Source organism: Ovis aries, chromosome 15, assembly GCF_016772045.2.
Source record: "Ovis aries strain OAR_USU_Benz2616 breed Rambouillet chromosome 15, ARS-UI_Ramb_v3.0, whole genome shotgun sequence".
In the NCBI taxonomy this organism is placed as follows: Eukaryota; Metazoa; Chordata; class Mammalia; order Artiodactyla; family Bovidae; genus Ovis; species Ovis aries.
The window spans coordinates 22,272,697-22,285,095 of record NC_056068.1 but is presented as its reverse complement, the minus strand read 5'-3'; the positions used below and the strand labels follow the sequence as shown (position 1 = coordinate 22,285,095).

At 39.5% G+C, this 12,399-nt stretch overlaps 1 protein-coding gene across 1 annotated transcript; it reads right to left on the bottom strand.

The window, feature by feature from the left end:
* Window positions 1-249: 249 nt before the first annotated feature.
* PTS (6-pyruvoyltetrahydropterin synthase) lies at window positions 250-11,729 on the bottom strand. Its single transcript, XM_015100912.4, has 6 exons — window positions 11,585-11,729; window positions 8,789-8,868; window positions 7,498-7,520; window positions 7,064-7,120; window positions 4,361-4,431; window positions 250-4,171 (listed from the first exon to the last, which is right to left on the bottom strand). Exons 1-6 carry the CDS (start codon window positions 11,665-11,667, stop codon window positions 4,048-4,050), a joined length of 438 nt encoding a protein of 145 aa, XP_014956398.2. The 5' UTR covers window positions 11,668-11,729; the 3' UTR covers window positions 250-4,047.
* Window positions 11,730-12,399: the final 670 nt, after the last annotated feature.

Sequence of the window (12,399 nt, the reverse complement as noted above, 5' to 3'; positions counted from 1 at the left end):
GTGGGGGGAGAAGGTGTGACAAATTGAGAGAGTAGCATTGAAATGTACACATTACTATATGCAAAACTGGAGAGCCAGTGGGAATTTGCTCAATGACACAGGGAGCTCAAATTCTGCATTCTGTGACAACCTAGAGAGGTGGGATGTGGGAGGGAGGTTCAAGAGGGAGGGGATATACGTATACCTATGGCTGATTCATGTTGATATATGGCAGAAGCCAGCACAATATCATGAAACAATTTTCTCCAATTAAAAATAAAATTTTTTTATTTAAAATTTGTAAAAATATTTATTACTCTATTCACTATATAACAAATACATTTAGCACAGGGTCACTTTGGTAACCACACTTACAAAATTTTACCCTTTCAGTGTTTTTCCCCTTTTCTCAGGTTTAAACAATCCCCCCTCCCTGTCCCATCACTTTAAGCAGCATTCAGGACTAACTTCCTCCACTAAGCTTTTCCAAACCTCACAGCCCACAATAATCTTTCCCCATGTCTAAATTAATATCCATTTCATATTTGAAATCATTGAGATATAAAATCTAAGATGAGGCAGGAGCAACTTCAGAAAACATCTGTCCAACATTCATTTTGGAAAACTAAGGCTCTGAGGTGAAAGGGACAAAGCTGCGTGATAACGGCACTCAGACTAGGACTCAAGGCTCAACATTTTCATGTCACTCAATTCTGAAAATATTTACTGTATGTCCACTATGTATATGATATTGTAAAATTTCAGCAGTTTCTACCAAACACCATTCATTTAATCAACGAAAATTATTGTGTACTATTTACCAGATATTCTGCTTAATTTTGCCCACAAGTTATCAGGGTAGTGAAAAAAACAAAACAGTAAAGCTTCCCAGAACACACCTGCAATGCAGGAGACAGAGACATAGGCTTGAGCCCTAGATTGGGAAGACCCCTTGGAGAAGGAAGTGGCAACCCACTCCAGTATCTTTGCCTGGGAAATACCACAGAGAAGCCTGGAGAGCTACAGCTATGGGGTCACAAAGAGTCGGACATGACTTAGTAACTAGAGAACAAAGCAATAATTACAATATACTTTGATAAGGTCTCTGATAGCAGTTCTAGGGAGACTTAAAAAAATCTATATCCCATCTTTGAACATTCACTCATCTAGTCACTCACTCATTTACTAGACAGATAAACAGTAGGTAAATAGAATTATCACTTTCCTAAGAAGAGCAAGTAGGAGAAAAATGTTCTCTAGAAGCAACTCATGAACACAAAAACCTGGAGTGACACTGTTACCACAAGAAAGTTTTTTTAACATGATATCAAATCTGCATAATGTGGTATCAAAAAAGTATTAAAATGTATACTCTATCTTTTTTTTTTTTTAAGTCTGTGCTTGAGTCAGACCAAGCATCAAACACTCAGTTTACTACTTATTTTGCTGAGTTAGTTTAGGCAAGTAGCTTAAAACTAATTCATCTCAATTTTCTCATCTGTAAAATGGGAATAATGTAATGTAAAATGGGAATGGAATTTTTAAGAATTAAAAAATAAATTGCCTTACCAAATTATTGTTACTCTGCCTGTCAAGTAATCTAAATGAAATATATGTAAGAAACATAAAAATTGTGCTGATAACTAAAAGACATTCAAATTTGATCAAGTGGGCATCATATTACGTCAAAGTTTATTGTAAAATTTATGCAGTTAAATTCTCCAAAATAAAAATATACTACTTTGAAATTTTTTTTAGTGTACTAATCACAGCACAAGTCCTTTTACTCTTTTCAGGCAGCAACATTCTAAGAATCCATTGTGTACTAGTTGCTATGTGGAGAGAAAAATGAACCCTATATTTAAGGAACTTGGTTTTAAAAAACAAATGAGAACACAAGTGAGAACTGTTCTTTGTGGGAAGAAAGCAAATATATTCTTGTGGATTTTGGCATGAAGAAAGATACCAGAGATGAATGCCACAAAAGCAGCTCAACTTGAAACAGGTAAATTTAGTGATCGGAACAAAACAAGCTAGGAAGAACTTCCGTAAAGAGATGCTGTACAGAGTAACATATCCTTTTCATGCTGATTATCTTAACAAGGTCTAATACATGTGATTATTTTTCAGTCTTCTGAGTTTAAATTGTTCAGGTAGCCATAAGGTCTGAAAACAGATAAATATACATAAGCAGTTTATTTATCTTCTATGACATGATCAGTGTTCCTCACTAGCAGTTCATGGTTCAATAAGCAAATTTGCAATGAACACCATGCACTACCAAAAGGCACTGGCATCAGTCCCTGTACATTCATTTATAATGCATTGTCCCAGATGATTCAGGTCTAATTTTCACTGAATAAGCTTGCACCTTTTCTCCTTTGCCTTTTGCTTCTCTTCTTTTCTCAGCTATTTATAAGGCCTCCTCACACAACCATTTTGCCTTCTTGCATTTCTTTTCCTTGGGGATGGTTTTGATTATCACCTCCTGTGCAATGTCACAAACCTGTGTCCATAGTTCTTCAGGCACTCTATCAGATCTAATCCATCGAATCTATTTGTCACTGCCACCGTATAATCATAAGGGATTTGATTTAGGTCATACCTGAATGGCCTAGTGGTTTTCCCTACTTTCTGAATTTTGCAATAAGGAGTTCATGATCTGAGCCACAGTCAGCTCCTGGTCTTGTTTTGCTGACTGTATAGAGCTTCTCCACCTTCGCCTGCAAAAAATATAATCAATCTAATTTCAGTATTGACCATCTGGCCCTATCCATGTGTAGAGTCATCTCTTCTGTTGTTGGAAAAGGGTGTTCATTATAACTGGTGCATTCTCTTGGCAAAATTCTGTTAGCCTTTGCCCTGCTTCATTTTGTACCCCAAAGCCTAACTTGTCTATTATTCCAGGTATCTTGTAACCTCCTACTTTTGCACTCCAGTCCCCTATGATGAAAAGGACATCTTTTTTTGGTGTTAGTTTTAGAAGGTCTTCATGGAACCATTCAACTTCAGCTTCTTCAGCATTAGTGGTTGGGGCGTAGACTTGGATTATTGATATTGTAATGAATTTTGATATTGAATGGTTTGCCTTGGAAATGAACAGAGATCATTTTGTCATTTTTGAGACTGCACCCAAGTACTGTATTTCAGGCTCTTTTGTTGACTATGAGAGCTACTTCATTTCTTCTAAGGGATTCTTGTCCACAGTAGTAGATATAATGGTCATCTGAATTAAATTAGCCCACTACAGTCCATTTTAGTTCACTGGATTCCTAAAATGCGATGTTCACTCTTGCCATCTCCTGTTTGACCACTTCTAATTTACCTTGATTCATGGACCTAACATTCCAGGTTTCTATGCAGTACTGTTCTTTACAGCATTGGACTTTACTTTCACCACCAGACACATCTACAGCTGGGTGTTGTTTCTGCTTTGGCTCAGCCTCTTCATTCCTTCTGGAGCTATTTCTCCACTCTTCTCCAGTAGCATACTGGGCACCCACCAAACTGGGGATTTCATCTTTCTGTGTCATACCTTTTTGCCTTTTCATACTGTTCATAGGGTTCTCAGGCAAGAATGCTGAAGTGGTTTGCTATTCCCTTTTCCAGTGGAACACATTTAGCATATCCTAGAAGAAGTAATCAAGGGAGCTCAATCTACTAGAAATATTATGTAGTCTCTGTTTCCAGATTTTGTGGTCACTGGTATTTTTTATAAGATTCACCTACTGTCAGTCTTATAAACATTTTTGCCATTTATATTATACCAAGAAAAAAATGAATACTAAAAATGAGATAATGAAAAAAAAAAGATTTCTTTTGCTTCCAAATGATTCTACACCAGAACATTTTGCTGAAGTGATTTTAATCTACAGATGAAAGACTCTTTAAATGATACTCAGAATACATTACAAACTTGGTTTTAAATTAGATTTGAGTCTAGAACAGGACTCACTCACAATGATTCCAGAACACAATGTGGAAGTGCAACAGTTAGGTGATGACTTCTTAATTGTTCAAGGGGATAAAGATCTTCTTCAAATATGGATGGAAATTAACCTCTAAGAGTTATTCTCCTTTATAGACTACAATATTATTGTCGGTTTCATATACTTTTACTTTATAAAGAACTCCCACAGGAAGAAATTTCTGGAGGTTTTCCCAGATATATACAGCTACATTTTCTGTTGTGCTGGAGAAGAAAAGGAAAGAAGATCAAAAGACAAATAAGCGAAACTTCATGTTTAATATTTACAGAGAATAAAAATTCTAGTTTTAAAAGATATCATTACAGTAAAAAAAAAGTCACACAATAATCAAGTAAAATGTTAAAATAAATTCTTCTTTCCTACTGTTTATATAAAGTAAAACAGTCACTCACCTTACAATGTCTGCAAAATACGGCACATCTAGATCCAGATTCTTATGATCAAGGGGCTTCATAATCGCCTCCTATAGACAAAACAAAGGAAAAATATCACTGATTCCATTTATGAATCATACTTCAAAGTGTCCTACCTTTGCCTCTAAATCTTCTTACCTTATCATCTCATCACTAACTCAGTACTTGCAAGAACTTTGTGTCTTACAAAACAATCTCAGAAAGTTTAAAATAAACTTTCTAAAATAAAAAAAGGCCTAGCTCTCCATAATGGCTGGATATCCTCATTACTGAATGCAGAGAGGTAAAAAAACAAAAAATAGAGAATTCACTGGTTCTTTCTCATAACAAGCCTCTGTGATTCAGAATTTAGTTTAACACTTCTTGAATTCTGTCCAAAATGTTACCACAAATACTTTTCTCTAACAGTCTCACCTTCAGCACAATGCCACAATATAGTTAGGACACATCTTCAATAAGTACTATATTTTATAAAGCAGATTAAGACTGAAATTATGTAAGGTGTTCTGAGTTTCTGCCATAAGGAATAATTTAACAATGATCCTGGGCTCTTAGAAAGAAAACTAAAAACATGTAAAGACTGGCTTCTTAATAATATATATTATACACAGCATTTTTCTTTGTCAATGGCAAGAATTGTAATTGCCTTATTCTTTGTAAACTTTCCCTGGTGGCTTGGATGGTAAAAGTGTCTGCTTGCAATGTGGGAGAACCTGGGTTCGATCCCTGGGTCAGGAAGATCTCCTGGAGAAGCAAATGGCAACCCACTCCAGTACTCTTGCCTGGAAAATTCCATGGATGGAGGAGCCTGGTAGGCTACAGTCCATGGGGTCGCAAAGAATTGGACACAACTGAGTGACTTCTTTCACTTCACTTTTTGTATTGCTTTTAGCTACTGTAAAAAACCTAAGCAATCTTAAAAAATTAATAAACTAGTGAATATAACAAAAAAATAGACTCACAGATGAAGAAAACTAGTGGTTACCAGTGGGGAGAGAGAAGGGAGGAAGAGTATAAAAGGGCAGAGGATTAAGAGGTATGAACTATTACATATAAAATAAGCTGTAAGGACATACTGTACAACATGAAGAATACAGCCAATATTTTATAACAACTATCAATGGAGTATAACCTTTAAAAACTGTCAACCACTATACTGTACACCCATAACATATAATATTATACATCAACTGTACTTCAATTAAAAAAAAAGAATTTGTAGAACAATCTAAATTTCCATATGGTATGGTTCTAAGAAAGGTACCTTAATAATAACAATAACAATCGTCTTCTGAGAAAAATCAGAATCATATAAAAAGAGTAAGTCCTAAACCAAACAAACTTTAAAATAAATGATATCCGCATGGATATCAAGAAAATAAATCCTTGTTTAATCTTTGTTTCAACTGAAAACTCCTGTTCAGATCCCAACTTTTCCATTGAGACCTCTTCTACAGGCCTCTTTCTAATTTGTCTCTGTATGTCATAAGCCACGTTTACTAACGCAAAAGTTAAGTATGTGGTATGCAGCGTCCTTCAGGTACAGAAAGATGGGAAAAAAGTGCAGAGAATTTCTCCTCTGGTATTTCGCTGTATGTCTGCCTAGGGTGTTTCTTATAAACCTTCATGTATATATATTTATGTCACTAGTGTTTGCAAGAACTTTGTCTTTATAGCTTTCCTAAAGTATTTTGAGCTCAGCACTGTTTGCTCACCCACTCATTCTCCCATTCATTTATTCAACCAACACTCATTTAACAACTTAGTGTTCTTTACCTGCTATAAAGTCATGTGAGCACACTGTGGCTAAGAGTTATGTCTCATTCATCACTGGATTCCTAGTGCTCAGCTCAAAGACTGATGCAAAGCAAGCAAACTTGTTAAATATATGGAAGATAAGCAACATGAAAGAAGTAATAATTACTCATAATAACATTTTTAATTAAATGTCCAATTTTAAAATAAAAGTAAGGAGCGAAGTTGAAGCAAAACAAACAGGTGAAATGATGGTATAATAAAAACAAAGCTGAATGGAAGGAAATCTAATTCTCAACTTTGCAAAGGATTAATTACAGGACTGAGGGCAAGTAGGGGAGGTTAACTATTCAGTATCTCTCGACCTCAGTCAAAGGAAGGAAGAAGCTGGCATGGATAACCTCTGTAGTCTCTTACAATCCAAGAATTCTGTAATGATATAAGCAGTAAGTCTTTTACTGAAAACCTTCTTTTTTGTTATCCCTATCATCAGCTGCCCCAGTGAGTTTATAATAAAGCTAGAGTGAATAAAACAGGACAGTATTAAAATCTGTGATTAAAGATGTAAGGAAAATTCACCGATTTTAAGAATAGAAAGCTTCAAGGATAAGGCTGTGTCCTGAAAGAAGGGAAGAATTTGTTAAACAGAGGAAACCACGATATATCAACAAAGAAGACAAGATGAGCACACCACATTCATTCCTATCATTGTAATACAACCATGACTAATTTCCATTCAGTCATCCCAACACCTTTAGAGAACACTGAGAGAAGCTCCTCCAACTATTAATACTATCCCATTCCCACACCCAATTCCACCTGCCAGGTCACAGAACCTCTGATGATACTTGGCTGGGGAAGTGAAAAGGGGGCCATCAAATATTACATTCAGAAGACAGCACAAAATAGCATCCAGCATGCCATTACCTCCATATATTCTTTGAGGTCAGTCAAATTCATGACCATTCCTGTAACAGGATCAACCTAAAGAATAAACAAAGGTGAGTATTACTATAGTACGCTCTTCATATTTTAACCTCTGGTAAATTATTAAAGACTGCAACATGTGCAGAAACTGGTCCCACATTGCCTTCATCCCCGAGACAATCCATCTCGGCGTGGAAACACCAAGTACTCGAGGCTCCCTTTCCACTGCACTGCCCTTCTACCTGTCCACATATAGCACATGACGGATGATGCTTCGGGAGAGGAAAGGCCTGAAATGGCAGCAGCTCACCGTACACAAAGACCAACAGTGAAGCAACACGAATCTGAACAGAATTTTTCAACACAGAATCCATCACTTTGGCTGACAGAGGGCCCAGCAATCTGCACAAACCACAGACATGCTCAGCACGTACCTCTCCGTGTACTGTCACCACAACTATGGGGAAGAAAACAAAACCAAAAACCAACATGACTTTCAACAGATTAACATCCAAACACAAGTTAGCAACATAAATTAGGTGTTAGATCTCTGCTCTACAAAGCTGTATTCCCCCACCCCTGGCCCCGGCCACAATGTCTGTTCTTTCGGTTAAGATCTTTTTATCAACTAATGCAATTCGACCATGGCAGAGAAACATAAGGATGCTTAGCCAAGGCCAAAAAGGGTATAAATTTTGCTTATGATGTACTTGGAAGGAATCTCTACTTCAAGATGATGCTTAATCACTGCCTACAAAAGTAGAAAATGTACAGGAAGAAATCCAGCTACACACTGAGCTGCTCCTACCTTCCTGAGCAAGCAAACTATTACCGGGCCTAAAATTATTGCCCCTCTACTTATAGAAATGTAAACACAGTATATAGCAATGATTTGTAGATTAACAAGTACTTTTGAAAAAATGTATACCTGTGGCCAATTCATATTGATGTAGGGCAAAAACCATCATAACGCTGAAAAATAATTCTTCTCCCATTAAAATTAATTAATTTTTTAAAAGTGAAACGTCTGAAAGATCTTGATGATGAGAATGCTTTGCAAATTAATGACTTTTTACATATTTCTTTCAGCTTCATAGAAACACCATTAGTTATAAGTGAGCAAACAGAATGAGAGATACAGATCAAGTAAGAGACAGGAACTACACGTGAAAGCCCAATATTCTGACATCTTTTCTGGTCTTTTTACCCCACCATATCATTTGCTGTGATACTCTATGGCTTACACAGCTATTTTTTTTTATATCATCTGTATTTCAATAAACAAGTCTCTTGTCCTTGCATAAATTAATTACCTCCTTAGAACACTGCTGGCAAAGTTTTAGGCCCAACTTATTTTCCTGTCATACAGCACACCTTGAGCCAATACTCTCTTTTTGTCAGTCATTACTTACACAGTGAATGGAATCTAATTTTATCATTGACCTCAGCAATACCTAATTAGAAGAAAACATGGTGCCAAAGGAATGTCATGTACTCGAAGGCCAAGGAAAAAATTTTTTAAACCATTCTGTTTTCAACTGTAACTTAAGATACATCCAACTAAAGCAACAGATCTTTTCATTTTGAACTTTCATTTACTTTCGCATTCAAGACTCAAAGCATTCATGCTCTGTCCATAAAGTTTCATACTCATTAAGACCATAGTTGCTCAACAGTCATTCATTATTATTGAAAGGGCTAAAATTTCACCAGTTTTTCTCTCACCTTTGTAATTGTGCCCATGGCCATTTGGGTTGTTGCATTTCCCAAATAATTTCAAGTTTTCTTCATTACTAAGAGATTTGCTGACCAAAAAAAAAAAAATCAACATGACACAAGTTTTGATACCTTCTCTGTTCCCTACACTTAAGTTTTCTCTAGCCTTTGAAAAACTTCACAACTTATTATTCTTTAGCTCATCAAATAGAGTCATAAATCCATCTGATTTCATTACTTAGTTTTATGTCAGGAACCACAATGTATCCCCTAATTAGACAAACATACCATACAAATTAGCATAAATAAATTCAACATCCTTGTTCCACAGCAAGATTTCAAAGCTGATCTGCTGAAGACCCTTCCATTTTTCAACTCAACATTTACTGAATACAGTAAGTCCCCTACATATAAAGAATACCATTCTGAGAATGTGTTCATAAGCCCAAAGTTTGCTAAGGTACCCAACTAACATAAATCAGCTATATAGTTCTGTACTGTAATAGGTTTAGAAGACTTTTCATACAAATAATACCTAAAAAACCAACACAAAAAATAAAACATTTGTAATCTGACAGTACAATACTTTGAAAAGTACAGTAGTATAGTACAACAGCTGGCATATAGGGTCTAGCATCAAGTAAACAGGCAAAAAGAGCTAGTGCCTGGAGGAGGTCAGTCGTGTCTGACTCTTTGTGACCCCATGGACTGCAGCACACCAGGCCTCCCTGTCCCTCACCAACTCTCGGAGTTTACTCAAACTCATGCCCATTGAGTTGGTGATGCCATCCAACCATCACGTCCTCTGTCGTCCCCTTCTCCTCCTGCCTTCAATCTTTCCCAGCATCAGGGTCTTTTCAAATGAGTTAGTTCCTCGCATCAGGTGGCCAAAGTACTGGAGTTTCAGCTTCAGCATCAGTCCTTCCAATGAATATTCAGGACTGATTTCCTTAGAGGAGGTGGAAAATGGTAGAGCTGAAGGATCATCAACAGTAGGAGACAAAGAGCAAGCTGCAACTTCACTCATGCCCGACATTGATGGCACAGGTTCTGGTTCCTTGCTGGAACCAGATGTGTGTTCGCACCTTTGAAAAGTACACACCTTGAATGTTTGTATAATGGGGACTTACTGCACCTACTACATACTAGGCATGGGATGAATGAAGCAATGGTACACAGCAACTTAAATAAAAAAGAAGATGGTTATCCTCAAGTAGCTTGAAATCTTATTCTTCCTGGTTTGGGGGCAAATGGATACACATGTATGTATGGCTGAATCCCTTCACTGTTCACCTGAAACTACAACATTGTTAATCAACTATAACCCAACAGAAAATAAGTTTTTCAAAAATCTGAATAAAAAACTCATTCCTCCTAAAAAACAATTACATGACCTAGTACATCTCTTAATCTTGCTTTACTTCTCCTCAACTATTGCCTACTGATAACCCCACCAATCCATTGAGGGGTATTCAAACCCGGGTAAACTTTAAAATTACAATACTTAGGTATTGTTCCAGGCAGAGAACCATTTTCTTAATAGATTTTTGTGCCTAACCTGTCCAGTCAACCGTGCACCTTCAATGAGGCTTTACCACTCTCATACGTTTGAGCTTCCTAATAACCCCTTTCTTTTTGAGATTCTATTACTTTCCTTTCTCCTGCTCACCTACTTCTTAGAGTGCTACTGTTCACAAAGTTTTTGCACAAAATTATCTCACTGTACCTGCCACAAAACTGACCAGTTTGTACATTCCAAACAGAAAACTGTGACAGGTCTTAGTCAGTGCTGCATCCCTGTTGCCTAGCACCAAGATCTAATAAATACCGGTCCAGTGGATGAATCGATGGGTGAATCCTGTTAGGTAGAAATTATCTTCATCTTGCTGCTAAGTCACTTCAGTCGTGTCCGACTCTGTGCGACCCCATAGACGGCAGCCCACCAGGCTCCCCCGTCCCTGGGATTCTCCAGGCAAGAACACTGGAGTGGGTTGCCATTTCCTTCTCCAATGCATTAAAGTGAAAAGTGAAAGTGAAGTCGCTCAGTCGTGTCCGACTCTTACCAACCCCATGGTATACACCAAGAAACACATGCTCAGACAGCCGAGCTTGCTAATGAGTGGCAACACCCTCCACAAAATCAACTCTTGAGTGCAGTCAAGCAGTCTGAGTACTCTGCGTTCAAAACCCCAACTGTGCTTCTCACTCTCGGGAAAGTGAACATCCAGGTTCATTTTCTGTTCAGTAACAAGTGAACAAATCTCGCCCTGCAGTAGCGATATTAGCGAGGAAAGATGCTGCTTTTGATACATTATAGTAGCTAACATGTATCGAGTGTTTCGGGCTTCCCAGGTGGTACTAGTGGTAAAGAATCTCCTGCCAATGCAGCAGACCCAGGTTCAAGCCCTGCCTGGGTCGGGAAGATCCCCTGGAGACGGGCAACGCAACCCACTCTAGTACTCTTGCCTGGAGAATCCCCAAGGACAGAGGAGCCTGGCGGGCTACAGTCCATGGGATCGCAGAGTCGGACACGACGGAAGCGACTTAGCACGCTCTGCCTGTTTACGATGTGCCTGGCACTGAATAACCTGGGCAAATTTAACTCTTTTGAACATCAGGGACCCCGGGAAGCGGGTCAACTCCAGTCGCCACTGCTGTGACGCCAACAACAAAGCCTGGCGGCCAAAAGAGGCCGCGGCGCGCACCCAGCCTTTCATCCGCCGCAGCCCCGCTCCTCCCACACCCGGGCCCTCGCCCCGGGGCTCCACGGCCCTGTCCCCACCACCTGTGGAGGGCGAACCCCACCTGTGGAGGCGGTGGGTCGCGCTGAAGGAGACGAGGCGGGACACTCGCGCCCGCCGGCGAGGGCCCGACCCTGCCCCGTTCATGGCTCTGCAAGCCCACGGCCCGCGGAACGTCCCCAACCCTGGGCCCGCCGCCAGCCTGGGATGGGCGGAGCGCCCCTCCGCGGCGGCGCAACGCGGCGGGCGCCCGGCAGACGCTCTCTCTGCCTCTCGCTGAGGCTGGGCTCCCTCTGCCGGCCGGAGGCCGTTAATAGACGTCCCTTGTGCGTGCCAAGTCCCTTCAGTCTGGTCCGACTCTCTGCGACACTGTGGACCTTAGCTTGCCAGGCTCCTCTGTTCATGGGATTCTCCAGGCAAGGATACTGGAGTGGGTTGCCATTTCGTCCTCCGGGGGATCTTCCCCACTCAGGGATCAAACCGGCCTCTTTTATGTCTCCTGCATTGACAAGTGGGTTCTTTACCGTTTTACCACTAGCGCCACCTGGGAAGCCCTAACCGAGGTCCCTTACCATCCTCATCTCTTGGAATAGCAAGCACTCAGAGAGGTGGGAGTGCCTCAGAGCGATAGAATAAGGTGGTTGGGGGCTTAGTGTCCTTCTTTGTTACTTCTGCTCAATGAGGTCCTTCCCAATCTCTTCTAGAAAGCCCTCGGTTACAGTAGAAACCGCCAGTTGCTGCTTATTCTGAGATGAGTCCCAGGGCCAGCTTAAATATAGTTTAAAGGGAGCAAAATTTGAAAATGGGGTATCACGCGGCTTTCAGAAATACTAGCTTTGGACTATTTGTAACTATTGTCTCATAAAGGAGACCGCTCAA

Coding starts and splice junctions, on each gene's coding strand:
- PTS (XM_015100912.4), bottom strand. CDS start 11,667: ATGAACGGGGCAGGGTCGGGCCCTCGCCGGCGGGCGCGAGTGTCCCGC. Junction 7,121..7,497: donor TGGTGACAGTACACGGAGAG/GTACGTGCTGAG, acceptor TTTATTCTTTAG/GTTGATCCTGTTACAGGAAT. Junction 4,172..4,360: donor TATTTTGCAGACATTGTAAG/GTGAGTGACTGT, acceptor TTTCTTCTCCAG/CACAACAGAAAATGTAGCTG.